General features: G+C 40.0%; 1 protein-coding gene across 1 annotated transcript in view; it reads right to left on the reverse strand.

Moving 5' to 3' along the window:
* The window catches only part of LOC117511779 (DNA (cytosine-5)-methyltransferase 3B-like), a 175809-nt gene that overhangs the window by 46042 nt on the left and 111268 nt on the right, over positions 1–18499 (reverse strand). Inside the window, 4 exon segments of the mRNA XM_034171678.1 lie at positions 8874–9014; positions 11036–11173; positions 11592–11686; positions 12826–12979. Coding sequence (XP_034027569.1) covers positions 8874–9014; positions 11036–11173; positions 11592–11686; positions 12826–12979 — 528 coding nt within the window.

The raw sequence follows: 18499 nt of genomic DNA on the forward strand, positions 1-18499 counted from the left end.
GGCTTTTTAAGCACAGTCAACACATGGAAATCACATGATCCGACATTCAGCAAAAACCCAGTATCAATGGGAAAATCATCACTTCATGAACAGAAGAAATTCAGGAAAGAATATTTTTTGAAAATCAACTAGTTATTCCTTTATACCAATTCCAACCAAAACAAAGCAAAAATGGCGTCAGATCGGCTCATCGCGACCAGTTTTCCTTCAGTTTACAGCCATCGATTGGGAACAAACCATTAATCTTTACAAAGAACTAACTGACCGTTGGTAACACTTCTTTGCATTGAGAAACATCACTGGAAGTTGTTGCATTGATTTCATTTACTTTCAGATCATTTTGTCCGTTTTGGAGCGGTCACGGAGACACTGTTTTCTACGTGAAGCGTACTTCAAGTGGTCATTACACCAGATGCATTCAGCGTCCCAGCCAATTTCAGCTTCTTCACACAGTCTGAGAAATTATCTCAGACCTCGTCCTTTTCCTTCAGTCATGACCACTTCAACTTGTTTTTGATTTTGTCATAAATGTTATCAGAGGCGTAGCACCAAATTCAAATTTCCTAGGTACTTGCCATATTGAAGCCCCCCCCACACACACACTGTTATGTTCTTTTTTATTAACGCAAACACAAAATTTCTAATGCGTAGTCAAACCAGGTCTAAATCATGCATACCTTAGATCACACCTGGGAGTCAGAACCCTTTTTAAAGTTGGGGGAGCAATATTGAGTTGGGGGGTCTGGGGAGCCGTCTATTAAAATGCACAGGAATGCACCAAATTGCACCATTTTCTAGAAAATGGTGCAATTTGGTCCCCCAGACCCCCAACTCAATATAGCTAGCTTTCAAGCTCACTGCTCTTTTCAAAGAATTTGGTTTGCAGCTGTTTTCCCTCATTTAGTTTTCTTTCTCTTCTTTTTTGAAATCCAGACTTTGATTTTTTAGGAAAGACATATTTTATTTCAGCCTAAACCACTAGGGCTGCAACTAACGATTATTTTAGTAATCGATTAATCAGTCGTTTATTTTTTCGATTAATCGTTTTTTCTTTTTTACTTACATGTGAGTTTTGCCATTATTTCTTTAAGTGAGTTATATTAAAAGGCCTTTATCACACAACATCAACGTTTTGACCTTGTAACAAAGTTATGGTTATATTCTCGTCAAAACCATACCTGGACTAGTGTTTTGTTTTATTTTGCACATACGTACATCACTGACACACCTCAAAGAGATTCCATCAGGTTTGACCCGATTATGAGCATTTTTAGATGCCTTCAGCAACCACTGACAACATATTACAGCAAGAGTCCACAAAAGTATTTAAAGGCCTGACTAAAGTGTAATATGTTGTATTTAAGATATTTTCATGAAAAAAGACACAAATGTGCAGTTTACTGCATTTTATTTTTTCTTGTGTAAAAACACAACTTAGATGTGGTTTGACCGAAACAAATTGTCATTAAACTTAAATAAAACAGGGATGAAGTGGAGGTTTAAGAGTCACTAGGTGTTCACAGGAAACACTTATTTATTTATATTCATTGTTAGTTGGTTTAATCTTTTCTGTTGTGTTTTGTTTTATCAGGTTGTTTTGTCTCTCTAAAATTGTATTGTAGCAATATTAGTTATTATTACTATTGTTGTTGTTGCTATTATTATTAATATATAAATAAAAATAAATTTAAAAAATTACAGTGGTTAATACATTTGATCTTTACGAAAACAAACACTGAGCCATAATTATTATTATACAAAACAAATGCACACAAACGTGCTGATAGACCAACAGCTTAATGCTAACTTTAACATTGAAAACGCCATAGGCATGCTAATGCTTTAGCATGGGTCCCATTTTTAAGTATAAAATACATCTTTCAACTGTTTCAGAAGACCATAACAGGTCGGTTTAATATAGAAAGGCAAATATTACTCACAGACATATGCTCTTTAGGGTTTTAGCAGGAAAAATTAAGATAAAGCAAAATAAAAAAAAGAACCAACGAAGCAGCAGTTCGAAGCACTGCTTCATTGGTTCAAGATTCAAAGCAAAGCCGCGCTGCGAAACGGTTTTATTATATGGAAGAAACAAACATTTGCGGTAAACAAAGATATTTAGCAACTAATCGATGACTAAATTAGTTGACAACTATTTTAATAATCGATTTTAATTGTTAGTTTTTCAGCTCTATACTAAAACCTCTCCTCATGCTGTCAGATCCCGTTTGGGATGTGTGTGGTTGGCAGCGTGTCTCCTGTGTGCCTGGGCTAAACCATGTACAACTGTGCAGGGGTGGGAAAGTAGAGGTGGGGCAATACCCGGGAATTTTGGTATTGATGTGTCCGACACTTGGCTTTTTCTCTCCAAAATTCTACAGAAGCTGTGTTTTAATCAGTTTGCTGGCTTTTCTGGACCAGAATCAGGTTTTTGATAAATTTCAGTCAGGTTTTCGTACACACCACAGTACTGAGTCTGCGCTGTTGAGAGTCCAAAATGACATCCTGTTGTCCCTGGACTCAAAGAGACCTGTACTGTTGGTAATGCTCAATCTCACTGCAGCATTCAATACAGTGGACCACTCCATCCTCCTGAACCGTCTAGCCCAGCAGGTGGGCTTTCAGGGGACCCGTGCTGCAGTGGTTCAGGTCCTATTTAACAGACAGGCACTTCTCTGTTTTCATCAATGGCCACTCCTCTTCTACAGCCCGACTGTCTTCTGGTGTCCCGCAAGGCTCCATTTGGGCCCAGTTCTGTTCTCTCTTTACATGCTGCCTCTGGGTTCAATTATCTCCAGCCATAATGTGTCTTTTCATATGTACGCCGGTGATCTTCAAATCTATCTACCAGTCTCACCAGATTCTCCAGATGCATTTCAGGCCATCAAGCACTGGCTCACACAGAATTTCCTGAGTCTAAATGAATCCAAAACGGAATTCTGTCTTTTTGGCACCACAAGCCCACTCGCCGTTGTCTCAAACGGTCACTCACTTCCTCACTATAACACCGTAATCAGAAACTTGGGAGTTCACTTGGACACTGACCTAAATCTCCATAAACAAATTGACTCTGTTGTTAAGACAAGCTTCTTTCAGCTCTGCATTCTTACAAAAGTGAAACCCTTCCTCAGTTGTTGTGACCTGGAGAAAGCAATCCATGCATTCATCAGCTCACACTTGGACTACTGCAATGCTCTGTACATTGGACTCAGTCAAACATCCTTACACAGATTACAGCTGGTGCAGAATGCTGCTGCATCACCATATCACACCTGTTTTGTGCTCTCTCCACTGGCTGCCAGTGAAATACAGAATCCAATACAAATTTCTCCTGTTCGTTTTCTGCTCCATCCACAGCCTCGCACCTGCGTATGTGAGATTCTGACCCTTCACCAGCCCAGCAGATTTCTACGATCTGCACAGCTCTACTTGTTGGAGCAGCCCAGGTCTCGAAGCAAACAGTGGGGTGATCGTGCTTTCACAGTAGTAGATCCTACACTTTGGAACTCGCTGCCCCTCGACTTGCGTGCCATCTCGGATCTGCCCCTTTTTAAAACAAAACTCAAAACGTATTTGTTTAGATATGCTTTTGATACTTAGTCTTGTTTAGACTTGGGAATAAAATGTAACTGTCTTCTTCTTTTTAACTTTATTTTAAATACGATTTTTATATGTATAGCGCTTTGGTCAACTTAGGTTGTTGTAAAGCGCTTAACAAATAAAATTTGATTGATTTTTGATTGATTTTTGATACCGATACTTTTTCATATTTAAGCTTCATAGATCCAAAGGATCCAAAAGACCTAGGATAGAATTTCGCCAAACATTGTACGTGACAACAAAATACTTTATTATCACAATCAACATTTTTGTTTAAAAAAAATATCACTCAACACAAGTTAAAACAAAATCTCCTGAGGTAGAGGGCTGACAAACAAACAATACAAGGGTGCGCTGTTCCGTGTTGTGTGACACAGCGTAGCACTGCTCTTACAGACAGAGAGTAGACTTTGATGAATCTGCGTGCGCAGCAGTCAGTGCGTGCGGGAGAGAAAAAAAGCCTGAGTATCATTCAATATCAATACCAGCGTTGGTATCGATATTATCAGTATTAGTATCGATCCGCCCACCTCTAGTGGGTGGGAAGGGCCCTCAGAGATCTTTCAATATTATTGTTAGAGCAGAATTATGTTTCACAACATTTATACATTTATTCTCATTATATTCTTTTACAACATGAATTCTATGGACATTAACGCCGTCATATACGATGGCCAAGACCAAGCTTTACTAAATTATAAATAACTTTTTAATGATATGAGATAGAAACTTAATTTTTTTTGCTGAAAAGTTAACTCCGCAGACTTTCGAGCCAGCCATCGGCCATCTTTGTACTCCTCATAGAAGCTGTGTGATGACGTGCGCAATGTGAGTGTCCAATTGGAATTGGTTCACCATCATATAGTTTTCCAAAATCCAATTGTAGGGCAGATTTACCTCACGTGAAAAGCTAAAGATCGTTCTCAAGAGTGATGTGTTACTAGCTGGCCCATTTGAATAGCCCCCTGGGTGCTCCAATGAGTACATACTATTAGTACATACTCAGTGCGCCCTGCACCATTACACACAGCGATCAGTGAAAGCAGGAGCAGACAGAGAGCCTCTGATGACAATCTCACATCCTCAAACAAAGAGTGTGTAACTATCAGGATTGCTCCACTAGTTTGCATGTGAATGTTACTGGATAACTCTTTTGCTTTCTCTGCATAAAGCACTGTTTACCATATCAATGGACAACAAAACGCATAGACCATTTTGTATATATTGTTCAAAATGTGCATTTGTGTTTATTGTTTGAACCTTTTTGTTGTACAGTCTTTCACACAAGACCTCAAATTACCTTTATAAAGTGTCAAAACAGTTGTTTATTATAGTTTGCTGTGTGTTTTGAATAAATGTGTGTGGAAAATTATTTTTCGCTCTATTTTTTCCTTGCCTATTTTTGATTGTAAACCTTTATTACACTTATAAAACACAACAAAAACATATATATTCTGAAAGCACAGGTTGTCCTGAAAAAAAGAGACATAAAACTTGATTGTGGGATGCAGGGAAAGCTGTTAACAGCAATAATAAAACATTTATGCCAGGTGAGTGAACTGTCCAAAAAATGCCCTCGGATCCCAGAGGGCATTTTTGTGCCCCCCCCATGCTCTGGGCCCTGGGTAAATAGTACCCTTTACCACCCCCCAGTCTGACGCCCCTGAACGTTATACCGGCCTGTCCGCGTGGTCTGGCATTCTGAACAAAAGCGAGATTTCAGCCTTGTCCACACAGAAACATAACAAAACACAGCACTGGTTCAAGAAATATCTGCGTCCACATGAAAGCACTCACACCGCCTGAAAACACTGTAGTATGTGGTGCTGTAACACTTCCACAAAAATCGAAGAAGACATGGAGCAAGTGCATAATCAGTGTAAGGAGCCAGTCAATGTAGCAGCAGAAGCAAGAACTTTACAAAGTGGCAAACACTGTAAATATAAATAAAAGTTTTTTTGCGTCCTGTCAACCAGATTCATCATCACAGCCTGACAAAAACTACTATCTACACGACGCCCTTATTTTGGAAGACATCTGGAAATGCCTTAATTCCTTATTTTGGAAATTGCTTGTGAATAAACGCAGCATGTTTAAAGACGTCCGTCTGTGTTTGTTTGCTCTGGGTCCATTGCTGAGCTGGAGGACGCTGGCACTTTGTCTCACCACCAAGGGGACAACAACAACAACAAAAAAAATCACTTGTTTTAAAAGCTGAAAGTCTTTTCTTTTATTTTTAATGATCCACCAAGACGAAAACAAAAATTATTTTAAATTCCTGGCATCTGTCCATCTACGGGAGATGATGGTGTAGTGTCCAGTTTGTTTTTTGCTTTTTCTCTTTGTTTTGTTGTTTGTTTGTTTTTTAGCTTTTCACTTTTTCAATTCAATTTCAAATTATTTAGCTTATATAGCGCCAAATCAAAATAAAGCTGCCACAAGGTGCTTCACACAAGTAAGGTCTAACCTTACCAACCCCCAGAGCAAGCACACAGGTGACAGTGGTAAGGAAAAACTCCCTCTGATGATTTGAGGAAGAAACCTCAAGCAGACCAGACTCAAAGGGGTGACCCTCTGCTTGGGCCATATGATAAGCTTATAAGAGAACTGCCACTTTTTGTGTTGTGCCAGCATCTTGCGATGACACTGGAGTGTCCTCTCCAGTGGAGCTACAAAGCCTGGGAAAGCTAATATGGAAGATCTGCTGTTGCCCATGGAGCAGGTCCCCCCTCTCCACGCTGTCACTGGGGTCCAAAGGAAAGGCAGAAGCCAATGCAGTTTGGCAGTGACAGCATCACAGGAGTTGCTGAGAAAGTGCTGAGGTTCAGCAACAGACCACCTTAGGGACTCCGACTCCGGATTGTTCCCCGAGGTTTACTCCAGAAACCCTTGTCCAAGACTGGATATAGCTGCAAGGCAGCGGAGGTCTGAGATCAGAGTTTCCTTCGCCTAGATGAACTGCTTTCCTAGGCTGAGGAGTTCCATGTACCTGAAGCAACTGGTTTAGAGGCACCAGAAACCCATCTTCACCCCTTCTCCTGTCAGTGGAAGCAGTTCCACTGGGCTTAGAGCCTAAGCCACATGAGCAGTCCAGGAGCTGGGCTATTTGAGACACACGCCATATGGGAGTGCTTTTTAGGTAGCGGGAGTTTGTCCTCACTTCCTCCCCCGGCTGTAATAACCTTTGAAATTACACCGTTAACAATATCATCATTTCATAAATGTTCCATATAGGCTGTTCACACCTGACCAATGAGACGTACTGTAAGAAATCCTGCCAGGGGAAGTATGTGAAGGCTGAACAATAGCTGTCATTCGCGGTGAAGCAGTTCGCGGATCTGCATTACGGCTCGCAAAAATCAGAATCTTGGAGGAAAATCCCAAAAAAAGCGGAAATCTGTGTTTCCATTGGAAAATTACATATTTGATTAGTGATCAGGTACAAAGTTTGAGATCACATGTCAGTAATTATAAACAACGATGAGTAACTAGGATCAAAAGTCAGCCATAAGGATCTAAAGCTCCGGTCACACAGCACTAATGAAGGACACTGAAGCCAAAACAAAATAAGAAATCTGGACTTACGCTGACTTTCAGAGACATCGTTCAACCGTCATCCAACTTCGTACCTGTAGCTGGCGCTTCGCCAGAATTTTCGAACTGTTGAAAAATGTGAACAAATCCAGACGACAACCTCACTTCATCCGTAATCTGATTTGCTTTCTGTCTTGACAGTTCCTAATCATTTGCGAAGTTCCCGTACCGTCAGCATTCCGTTTGATTGTCGTCCAACTTCGTCCAACCACCCAAGGTTGACATTTTGCACAAACATTGATGATATCTGAACGGCTCAATAACTAAAGATCCGACGAGCCGAACGTGACTCATTCATGTGTGGGATGAAAAGCAACGTTTTCATACAGAAACAATAGCGGCAAGAACATTTTATCAACTACTGTAACTATTTCCGCACGTTAGCATGCTGTCTGTGGCTGGAGAGGCTGCACGCGCACACACAAATGGCTGCATGCACACACACAAATGGCTGTGCGCCGCAGACAGGTGCGGCGCACATCTGTGGTGCACATCTAACACTGCTCGCATGGCACTTAGAAAATGTGTGGCCATTCACACTATTAACACAACATCAGTCAGCAGACAATCACTCTTGTGCTGGCAGTGAAATTTGTCTAAGTGCCCCACGAGTGTGGCTTTGGTCTGTGCGCTAAACTGACAGAAGGTGTGGCCACCAACAGAAGCGGGTGTGGAGATCCGTCGTTCTGGACGTCCCAGCTGGACAACACGTACTGTGTTTGGATGGACATGGACAAACAACTGGTCACTGTGACATACGTGTGTCTGCTTGCTGTCATCACGTGGACATAAATAAAAACATATATGGCTGTGGCAACAGGCTCCAGCGAGCGAGCGCATGCTGCAGCCCATGGAAAATCTCCCCCCCAGGTTGAAACAGACCATCAGATCATACCACACAGTGGGCGATCTGACTGTCATGTCACCCACGTGAGCTGTGTTCCACATGATATGGTGTCAGTCCTGCGGCACGCCCTCCACAAGACATGGGACATGCGTGCATGGGCCGGCTGGACGCTGCCAGCAGATGTGAACACGATCAAAGCACAGTGCTTCTCATTCATGTCATTTCATGACTGTATGTCAGTGACCATGGGCCATCTGCAGAGGATCATATTTGTATTACCAACTTGATAAATGCTGTGTTTTTATATGGTGTGTCTGTTTTTTTTAAATACGTCCATGTCCTTTCTAATATCAGACAGTTTCCTGTATCTTTCACAGGACAGTGATGGTAGCTCAGTGGTAAAGTTTCTGAATGGCAATCAGAGCTTTTGGAAGGCGCGGGTTCGAGTCCCGTAGGTGGCATGTAATTTTTATTTTTTTTATTTTCACAGCAGCTGCGCAATGTGGTTACACACCCTGGAGTTGTACGTATGCGCACTATGTGTGAAGGGGCCATTAAGAACGCTAAAGATCAAAGGAACCACCATCTCACAATGAAAAAGACAAAAACTGGAACCAGAGAACTGGACTTTGGTGGATGTATGTGCTCGCTGGAGTGCACCTTCTAGTTTACCTAGAAATCATAAGTTAACATGTTATGTCGACTTGAATGATGAAAGTCCATGAGGTATGTTTGTTCTAGTTCACACACACACACACACACACACACACACACACACACACACACACACACACACACACACACACACACACACACACACACACACACTTACATTGTACTCAGGTTGTGTTTCGGAGCTGGACGAGGTGCTGCTGCTCTGAGCCGAGTCTTTGGAGTCCTGTTCCATCAGGTCAAGACAGGGAGACTCAGGAACCCGACTGGGCACAACCATGGACACTCGAGGTCCACCATACTGGCAAAGACAGAAAATGAGCGTTTGACTTCAAACATTATGTATGTGTGTGTGTGTGTGTCTCCTCTGTAAGTCCCAAATACAAAAACAGAAAGATATAATGTGTGTTAAGGACTGAAAAAGCTGCGGTTTCACAAGGTCTGGTTCAAACATTTCACAGGAAAGAAGATCTAAACTGTCAGATGGTATCAGATCCAGTTCTGATAAAATCAAGTTTCAGTTCTGACTCCAATCACATTTTACACCATAAGATCAACTGAAAATGTCATGTTTTTGTCTGTGTAAACACCACATGTTGCTAAGGAGTTTGACCTGGTCTTTGTGCAACACCGTGAATCAGTTTTTCCCTGATAATACAACCCCTGGCAAAAATTATGGAATCACCGGCCTCAGAGGATGTTCATTCAGTTGTTTAATTTTGTAGAAAAAAAGCAGATCACAGACATGACACAAAACTAAAGTCATTTCAAATGGCAACTTTCTGGCTTTAAGAAACACTATAAGAAATCAAGAAAAAAAGATTGTGGCAGTCAGTAACGGTTACTTTTTTAGACCAAGCAGAGGAAAAAAATATGGAATCACTCAATTCTGAGGAAAAAATTATGGAATCACCCTGTAAATTTTCATCCCCCAAATTAACACCTGCATCAAATCAGATCTGCTCATTGACATTGACCCTATGTGTCTTTTTGCAAGGAATGTTTTTGCAGTTTTTGCTCTATGGCAAGATGCATTATCATCTTGAAAAATGATTTCATCATCCCCAAACATCCTTTCAATTGTCCAAAATATCAACGTAAACTTGTGCATTTATTGATGATGTAATGACAGCCATCTCCCCAGTGCCTTTACCTGACATGCAGCTCCATATCATCAATGACTGTGGAAATTTACATGTTCTCTTCAGGCAGTCATCTTTATAAATCTCATTGGAAAGGCACCAAACAAAAGTTCCAGCATCATCACCTTGCCCAATGCAGATTCGAGATTCATCACTGAATATGACTTTCATCCATTCATCCACAGTCAAAGTCACAATTGCTTTTCCTTAGCCCATTGTAACCTTGTTTTTTTTCTGTTTAGGTGTTAATGATGCCTTTCGTTTAGCTTTTCTGTACGTAAATCCCATTTCCTTTAGGCGGTTTCTTACAGTTTGGTCACAGACGTTGACTCCAGTTTCCTCCCATTCGTTCCTCATTTGTTTTGTTGTACATTTTTCGATTTTGAGACATATTGCTTTAAGTTTTCTGTCTTGACGCTTTGATGTCTTCCTTGGTCTACCAGTATGTTTGCCTTTAACAACCTTCCCATGTTGTTTGTATTTGGTCCAGAGTTTAGACACAGCTGACTGTGAACAACCAACATCTTTTGCAACATTGCGTGATGATTTACTCTCTTTTAAGAGTTTGATAATCCTCTCCTTTGTTTCAATTGACATCTCTCGTGTTGGAGCCATGATTCATGTCAGTCCACTTGGTGCAACAGCTCTCCAAGGTGTGATCACTCCTTTTTAGATGCAGACTAACCAGCAGATCTGATATGATGCAGGTGTTAGTTTTGCGGATGAAAATTTACAGGGTGATTCCATAATTTATTCCTCAGAATTGAGTGATTCCATATTTTTTCCTCTGCTTGGTCTAAAAAAGTAACTGTTACTGACTGCCACAATCTTTTTCTTGATTTCTTATAGTGTTTCTTAAAGCCAGAAAGTTGCCATTTGAAATGACTTTAGTTTTGTGTCATGTCTGTGATCTGCTTTTTTTCTACAAAATTAAACAACTGAATGAACATCCTCCGAGGCCGGTGATTCCATAATTTTTGCCAGGGGTTGTAGTACAGAACCCCACCAGGCCAGACAGGTATATTTAAATGACACCAACAATAAAATAACAACATAAAAGTACGAAAAATTATGGTAAATATCCATTAATTTGGAGCTCTGTAATCATTTCAGGTGTTGTCTACCCCAAACATTAGATACAGAAATGATGCATGTGAGGGTCTTTTTTTTTTTTAATTACCAGAAACATGCTTTGCTCGTGTCTGCGGTTCTGCCTGCGGGGTTTGGGATGTCCGTGTGGCATTAATCCGGCCTGGAAGATGGTTCTGGGCCGAGGTCGTTCTCTCAAAACCAGCTGAGACACTCCTGAGGTCTTGTTCTAAAAACACAAATTAAAAGGAAATGTTGCATTTTTACACCCACAGAGATGATTTACATCATCTACCAAGGACATAATAAAATGACCTGCGTTTATTTGTCTGTCTGTTAGCAGAATTACATCAAAACTACTTCATGGATTCTCACAAAATTTTCACAGCTGATACATATTAGGCCATGGAAGACTCCTTTAAATTATGGAGGTGATCCGGATTTGGATTCCGAATCAAGTTTCACTTTATATAGGCTTTGAAGGATTACATCAAATCCATTTCACAGATTCTCACCAAATTTGCACCACAGATAGATATCAGGGCATGGAAGACTCCACAGAATTTTGGAGGTGATCCAGATCCGTATGGGCGGGCGTTGGAAATCTCTGATTGCTCTTGTTGATATATTAAATTATGCATCTGTACCTGGCCGTAGGACTCCCAGGTCATTTCCTCCTCTTCCTCCTCCTCTAGCATCTTCCTGCTCCTCTTTCTGCTCCTCCTTGAACACTCCTTTCCATCTGCTGGAACAAAGCATCAAACATGAGACCGGCACAGTTTTAGTGACAAAGAAATTCTGTTTGCGGAACAGAGAAGTGCCGAACGGGTGATGAGAAATAACCGGATTGCATGCGTCCAAATAGGGAACCACAGTCTCATGTGAACCCTGGCGTGATATCGGGGAATTTCGGGGACAGCCTGCACAAACACAGCATCGCTTCTAACGAAAAGAAGATGTACTGTTTTGTTTTCATCTGCAATCAGCGAAGCAGTCGTGAAAAAGTGTAGTTTTTTTTCGGTTCCCAGTGGCGAAGGGAGGACGAGGCAAACGGGAGCGGTCATGTCTGTAAGTTTTAGCTTACACATCTTGACATGGTCTCTCGCCTGCACTACCGCCTCGACATGTTTGAACTGCGGGTCATAAACAAACCGCAACACATGTCCACTTTCCACCGCATCGTCACTTTTTCTTTGCATTTTCACTTTGTTTGCTGTGTAATTTGCCCAAAAACTACATAGTAAGTAAGTGCCGTATTTCTGATGGGGACAGACGAGACTGTCCCTGGAAGTAGGATTATGCTCTTTCATTTTACCCCTTTAGCACTTGCCTTCAAAAGAGACTATGGTTCCCTATTAGGTGAACAGTGTAGGAAGCTCCGCCCTTCTGAAGTGAATCCAGACAAATTAAAAATCCCACAATAAAGAATATATTTATTTAAAAATAAATGTGTAAATTTAAATGAAAAAATAAAACAAACATTTTAACAATGAAAACGGTAAAAACAAGAATTTAAGATGAATAACACTGTATCATTAAATATGGTGATGTATGAAATAAATTCTTACAAGCTGCCAAATAACACTTTTTATTGTATATTAACAATTCAAATTGGGGTCCTATAAACTTCCTAAACAGGTTGACCAGAATTAGTTTTGAGATCATTTCTACACTTATGAAGGTGTCCCGACAGCATATTTTCTGTCTACTGCCACCTACTGTTTTGGAGAATACTGCAGCAGAGATACTCCATAAACGTGATATGACCCCCACAGACAATTAATCAAAGCCTAAAGCCGGGCTTAGCTCAGAGGTGGCCTGCTGCCAGGGGGCGATAGAGTACCTCCTGTACACTGGACCGTTTGTGTGAGTAGGTTTTACCTTCAGGTGAAGCAGCGGCGTCTCCATTTTGTTTCAGACTGAAAGGGGAGGGAGGTTCAGCCGCAGTCAGGGGGCTGTTCTCATTGGTCAGCTCCACACCGCTGTCAGTCTCTGACAGGTCCTTAGCCGGAGGCGTATCTACATTCACTGCGGCCTAAAGAATGGAGCAGATGATACTTAAATGTGAGCTTGATCCAGCCGAGATGACAGAGGCCTCAAGATAAGATAGATAAGACTTTAATGATCTCACAGTGGAGAAATTCACATGTTACGTCAGCTTTTAAAAACACACAAGATGAGTGCGAGCAGAGGAGAGTGTGCATCAAACAGTGTGTGCAAAGTTAAGCAATAACAATAATATTTGTAACAATACAATAAAATAAGAAAATGAGGTAGAAATTATATATATATATATATATATATATATATATATATATATATATATATATATATATATATATATATATACACAACCCCTGGCAAAAATGAGGATGTTCATTCAGTTGTTTAATTTTGTAGAAAAAAAGCAGATCACACACATGACACAAAACTAAAGTCATTTCAAATGCCAACTTTCTGGCTTTAAGAAACACTATAAGAAATCAGGAAAAAAAATTGTGCCAGTCAGTAACAGTTACTTTTTTAGACCAAGCAGAGGGAAAAAAATATGGACTCACTCAATTCTGAGGAGTAAATTATGGAATCACCCTCTAAATTTTCATCCCCAAAACTAACACCTACATCAAATCAGATCTGCTGGTTAGTCTGCATCTAAAAAGGAGTGATCACACCTTGGAGAGCTGTTGCACCAAGTGGACTGACATGAATCATGGCTCCAACACGAGAGATGTCAATTGAAACAAAGGAGAGGATTATCAAACTCTTAAAAGAGGGTAAATCATCACGCAATGTTGCAAAAGATGTTGGTTGTTCACAGTCAGCTGTGTCTAAACTCTGGACCCAATACAAACAACATGGGAAGGTTGTTAAAGGCAAACATACTGGTAGACCAAGGAAGACATCAAAGCGTCAAGACAGAAAACTTAAAGCAATATGTCTCAAAAATCGAAACTGCACAACAAAACAAATGAGGAACAAATGGGAGGAAACTGGAGTCAACGTCTGTGACCGAACTGTAAGAAATCGCCTAAAGGAAATGGGATTTACACACAGAAAAGCTAAACGAAAGCCATCATTAACACCTAAACAGAAAAAAACAAGGTTACAATGGGCTAAGGAAAAGCAATCGTGGACTGTGGATGACTGGATGAAAGTCATATTCAGTGATGAATCTCGAATCTGCATTGGGCAAGGAGATGATGCTGGAACTTTTGTTTGGTGCCGTTCCAATGAGATTTATAAAGATGACTGCCTGAAGAGAACATGTATATTTTCACAGTCATTGATGATATGGGGCTGCATGTCAGGTAAAGGCACTGGGGAGATGGCTGTCATTACATCATCAATAAATGCACAAGTTTACATTGATATTTTGGACACTTTTCTTATCCCATCAATTGAAAGGATGTTTGGGGATGATGAAATCATTTGTCAAGATGATAATGCATCTTGCCATAGAGCAAAAACTGTGAAAACATTCCTTGCAAAAAGACACATAGGGTCAATGTCATAGCCTGCAAATAGTCCGGATCTTAATCCAATTGAAAATCTTTGGTGGAAGTTGAAGAAAATGGTCCATGACAAGGCTCGAACCTGCAAAGCTGATCTGGCAACAGCAATCAGAGAAAGTTGGAGCCAGATTGATGAAGAGTACTGTTTGTCACTCATTAAGTCCATGCCTCAGAGACTGCAAGCTGTTATAAAAGCCAGAGGTGGTGCAACAAAATACTTGTGATGTGTTGGAGCGTTCTTTTGTTTTTCATGATTCCATAATTTTTTCCTCACAATTGAGTGATTCCATATTTTTTTTTCCCTCTGCTTGGTCTAAAAAAGTAACCGTTACTGACTGCCACAATTTTTCCCCCTGATTATATATATATATATATATATATATATATATATATACACATATATATATATACACACACACACACACACACACATATATATGCATGTGTAAACATAATTGGAGTTAAAAAATAGGAGCATCTTATTTATAATATGTGGAGTGGAGTTAAGATGTGATAAGGTGACATTAGTGATGGGATTTGTAATCAAGTTGTTATTGTACATGATTTGTAGACAGATTAATATTGCACATGATTGGTGGACATATTATTGCATGTGGTTATTTCAGTGTTATTGTACAGTCTGACAGCAGCAGGGAGGAACGACCTGCGGTATCGTTCCTTCTTGCACTGAGGGTGCCTCAGTCTGTCACTGAACGAGCTGCTCAGCTCCACTACAGTCCGGTGCAGAGGGTGAGAGGAGTTGTCCATGATGGATTTGAACTTGGTTAACACCCTCCTCTCACCCACCTCCTCCAAAGAGTCCAGAAGACAGCCCAGGACAGAGCTGGACTTCCTGACCAGCTTATTCAGTCCCTTTCTCTCCCGCTCTGTGCTGTCCGGGGCCCAACAGATGACAGCATAAAGTAGAGCAGAGGCTACAAAAACTCAACTCAAACTTTATTTCGAAAGCACATTTAAAACAATGGCGGTTGGGCACCAGGTTACACCCAATAATAAATAAATAAATGACAGTTAAAAACGACAATAAAAATTAGAATAGAATAAAAGATGGAAGAAAATAAAATAAAAATGCACCAGCTCATTTGGGAAATGCTGCACAAACGAGGTACTGATGGACACCTGTGCCTGCCTGCTGAATTGCATGGCGCAAGGGCGCCCTCATGTGGCTGTGTCTACTAGTATTCACAAATTGTCATTTTATAAAGAGTTTAGTATAAATCGTTAATAAATGCCTTATTTTACAAATGAAAAAATGACATTTCAAATACACATTTATTCGTAAAAACCAACACACACATTACAGTAACTTGTGTGTTGGTTTTAAACCCGAAATTTTGGGGACTTGCCCCTTTTGCAACATTTGAATGCTCATAACTAACCAATGCTGACACCACCATACACTTATTATACATCAAAATGTCAAGCGAAGTCTCCTCTACAAAAGTATCCACTTCAATCACATGTCAACGAACCATCACATATCAATTAACCACAGCTCAAACACCAAGCAAATAAAGACATAAATCGGAATTCATTTTTGGGAAGAAAAAAAAAACCTCATTTACTCCTACCAAGTATTATTTATTTTCAATTTTTTTGCATCCACAACATCCCCTTGGACCTGTCTTTTAACTGATCCAAAGTTTTGCATTTTTGACCTTGTACAAGCTGAGAAATAAATCATAATTATGGGTATGTGATTTTGGTGAAATACACCCTAGGGCTTAAGAAGCAAACCAGCAACCAGTGAAAGAGATTCATTTTTCCCATAATGCCTTTCAGCATGTGTCTGTTACAAACCTTCAGAATTTAGAGCATTCCTTTAAAAGATATGTCATATGTATGATATTTTCTCTCTGTAAAAATGACAGAGGTACCGTTAATATCAATAACAGTCCTAAATTAGTTGTTTCTGAGTAAAACAATAAGAGAAAAGTGTGTTGCCCTTCATGTCTCCTTCACACTCACCATCTTTCTGCATGTTGAAAGTAAATTACTTTTTTCTTTCTTTCTTTTTTTGGGGCAACAGCAGCTGGCTTGCTCTGCTCTCTTCTGCTGAGGAAAGACTGAGTTCACAGCCATCTGACTACGTAAGACAGAAGCTCTGGCTCAATGTTCATTTTTGGGTTTGTGAACACTTTGATTTTACTCAGAAGCCTCGGCGGTGCTTAAACTTGAAACTGGCTTATCAGTAGCCGACAGTGCTAAAAGTTAGTGGTTAGCTGTAACATCTGCTAAAATGTTTGTGGTATATCGGTTTAGCGTTATTAAAGTTAACTTTTTGGTTAGCTGTGCCCACCAGTGCCTACTTGTAACCTTCTTGAGGTTGATCCTGGAAAGATAGGGCTTGGTTTTAGCTCAGAGTCAAAGTTGGAAAAACTTGCTTCAACAACAGAACCGATCTGCTTATGAAATTTAAAATGGCCATCAAAAATCACCCCAAGGTTCCTCACACAGGACTGAATGTTGGAGGTGTTTCCCCCAAACAGGACAATCTCCATCTTGGATTTATTAAGATTTAGTAGATTTGCACTCAGCCATGATTTAACTTCACTCAAACAATCCAATAATGGCTGCACTGGGTCATTGCTTAATGACCACAGTGACAGGTAAATCTGGACATCATCAGCAAAGCAGTGAAAAAACATTTGATATTTTTGAAAAACACCCCCAAGGGGCAACATATGCAAAAGAAAAAGAACAGGGCCTAGAATGGACTCCTGAGGGACTCCACAGGTCAGTGGGGCCACATCTGAAGAAATGTGTCTCAGCTGTGTGGAAAAGCGCTGCTCTGTGAGGTAGGAATTGAACCAGCTGTGAACAGAGCCTAAAATCATTGGCTTGACTATTACAGCAGGCCAATGATTTTAGTTTTTGTCACATGAGCAACCTCAGTAAGTCCCTTTGGGCACTCCCTTGTGTTCACTCAGGTTCAACAAAGCAGAGCCGAGCTGGATATGCATGTTGAATTAGCACAAGTTTTACGCCGGATGCCCTTCCTGATGCAACTCCACATTACATGGAGAAATGTGGTAGGGGTGGGGTTTGAACCAGGAATCTTTTGCATTGAAACAAAGCACACTTGGCCACCACTCCTGCTGCATGAGCAACCTTGACTTGTATATTTCACAAAAAAAGATTTTTTTAATTACCGTATTTTCAAAACTATAAGTAGCACCAAAGTATAAGTTTCATCTTTCCAAAAAATGGGTCATGAAGAGGAACAAAACATGTATAAGCTGCACCGGCCTATCTGACGCATTTATTTATGAAACATGGTGCTACCGCTTCATGTAACAAGAAGGAAAATAAATGTAATCAGTGCATTAGTGCACCAGATCCTCCTATTTTTTTTTAATTCCAATCATGTTTATATATTTATATAATTTCTACCTCATTTTCTTATTTTATTGTATTGTTACAAGTATTATTATTATTGCTTATCTTTGCACACGCTGTTTGATGCACATTTTCTTCTACTCACACTCATCTTGTGTGTTTATTAAGAGCTGACGCAACATGTGAAGTCTTATCTTATCTTATTATTTACACTGTGTTAGTGGTCAGAAGCTAAGGAGCTAATTAACGTTATTGTATGAAGCACAAAAGTTGAGTAAACAGCTTCTTTTGATCGATTTTGACGATCATAAACATGCAATGTAATTAAACGTTTGAGAACTTTTGAGAATACACAAATAATGTTGTTTTTGACTGTTAAATTGCTTAAATAACTGACTTGTAAATGAAAATCAATAATGAATTGTTTCTTCTGTAAACACACATGCATTACGCTGTATTTACATTCTGTAAATACAGAATATAATGACGGCAAATTTTAATTATTTCTGCCACAAAGCCTTTGGTGTGACCTTTGTCCCGTTTCCCAACCTTAACTGCAAACAAAGTAAACATGATGACATGAGAACTACTACTTGATAACGGGAAACATTTTTGAAATCACATTAACATTTGTTCATAAAACAAAACCAACAAAACAAATTATCATACAAATTTGAACACAA

Source organism: Thalassophryne amazonica, chromosome 6 (genome assembly GCF_902500255.1).
Source record: "Thalassophryne amazonica chromosome 6, fThaAma1.1, whole genome shotgun sequence".
NCBI lineage: Eukaryota > Metazoa > Chordata > Actinopteri > Batrachoidiformes > Batrachoididae > Thalassophryne > Thalassophryne amazonica.